The 1,662-nt window shown below is 42.7% G+C and overlaps 1 protein-coding gene across 1 annotated transcript; it reads left to right on the top strand.

The window, feature by feature from the left end:
* Positions 1 to 227: 227 nt before the first annotated feature.
* On the top strand, positions 228 to 1,379 carry LOC106362631. Its single transcript, XM_013802500.1, has one exon. It carries the CDS (start codon positions 228 to 230, stop codon positions 1,377 to 1,379), a length of 1,152 nt encoding a protein of 383 aa, XP_013657954.1.
* Positions 1,380 to 1,662: the final 283 nt, after the last annotated feature.

Raw genomic sequence — 1,662 nt, 5'->3', positions numbered from 1 at the left:
CATCTCCCTCTCGATGCTCAATTTCTATTATGGTATCAGAGCAATTTCAGCTCATTTTCTCTGATTTTTTGTTCGATTCTCTCACAATCTCTTCGATTCGTCTCTAATCCTTGAAGATCCAGCTGATTCTGAGCTCCGATTGAAGTTATGAATCGAAATTTCATCGTTATCGGTGATTCTTGTTATTCGATCTCGTACTTACAAAGTTTCAGATCTAGATCTCTCCGATGGCGAAGCAAGGAAGGAAGATGAGGACTCGTAACACCGTCTCTGACTCGGAGACCTCCGCGATACGGAACAGATCTCAACATTCCGCAAACGAAGACGACAAACCTGACGTTGCGATCGTTCCGCCGCAGAAATCAACACCTCACCGTGTTCAACCTTCTGGATCACATCCGGCTGGTATACCTTCCATTGACACTACTCATAGTCCGTATTTCTTGCATTCAGCTGATCAACCTGGTTTAGTCATCGCAAATCAGAAGTTAGATGGTTTGAACTATAACAACTGGCATATTGCGATGAGGATGAGCCTAGATGCTAAGAATAAAATTGGATTTGTGGATGGATCGTTACCAAGACCGGCTCAAGATGATCCTATGTTCAAGATTTGGAGTCGATGTAACAGTATGGTGAAATCGTGGCTACTTAACACTGTTACTCAGAAGATTTATGATAGAATCCTTTACTATGATGATGCTGTTGAGATGTGGAATGATCTTTACTCACGGTTTCGTGTTAGTAACCTTCCTCGCAAGTATCAGTTGGAGCAATCCATCGCGATGTTGAAGCAAGGATCTCTGGATTTGTCTGCTTACTATACGAAGAAGAAGACGTTATGGGAGCAGCTGTCTAATACCAGAATCACTACAGCACGAAGATGTCAATGTGATCATGTAAAGGAGCTAATGGAGGAAGCAGAGACTAGTAGAATCATTCAGTTTCTCATGGGGCTCAATGAGAATTTCGCTAACATTCGTGGCCAAATCCTTAATATGAAGCCGCGACCGAGCCTCACTGAGATCTACAACATGCTTGACCAAGATGAGAGCCAGCGAATTGTAGGTTCAGCACAACGCACAACTAATCACCATGTTGCTTTCCAAGTCCAAGACACACTCACTTCAGAGCCTAATCAAGTACTTTTGTCTCAAGGGAGTTATCACAAAGTGAAGTGCTCTTACTGTTCTCGACTTGGACACACGATTGATAAATGCTACAAGAAGCATGGTTACCCCCCGGGAATGTTCAAAGGGAAGAAACCTAATGCTGTTGCCTCTACCAACATGGCTCTCACTCCGTCTGTCAACAGGATCATGGTCAACATGAAGAAGTCTCTTGCGATCAACTCTCTAAAGATCAACTTCTGTCTATGATCTCGTATCTGAGTTCTCAACTCCAATCTCCCAGTGTCACACCATCTGAGAAATATATTGCCTCGACTTCAGCTTCTGCTCCTGTAGTTTCACAGATTACAGGAAGCCTTTCTGGTAACTTCATCTCTTTATATAATCATTCTAATCATGATATGCTCGTTTTGTCTGCATCTAAAGAAACAGGTGTGTCTCTTAGAGCTTGGATCATAGACTCATGAGCCACCCACCATGTCTGTCATGATTGGAATATGTTTACCGAGTACAAACCTTTAGATCAAACATA

Source organism: Brassica napus, chromosome C7 (assembly GCF_020379485.1).
Source record: "Brassica napus cultivar Da-Ae chromosome C7, Da-Ae, whole genome shotgun sequence".
In the NCBI taxonomy this organism is placed as follows: domain Eukaryota; kingdom Viridiplantae; phylum Streptophyta; class Magnoliopsida; order Brassicales; family Brassicaceae; genus Brassica; species Brassica napus.
This window is presented reverse-complemented; position numbering and strand designations above follow the sequence as displayed.

Coding starts and splice junctions, on each gene's coding strand:
- LOC106362631 (XM_013802500.1), top strand. CDS start 228: ATGGCGAAGCAAGGAAGGAAGATGAGGACTCGTAACACCGTCTCTGAC.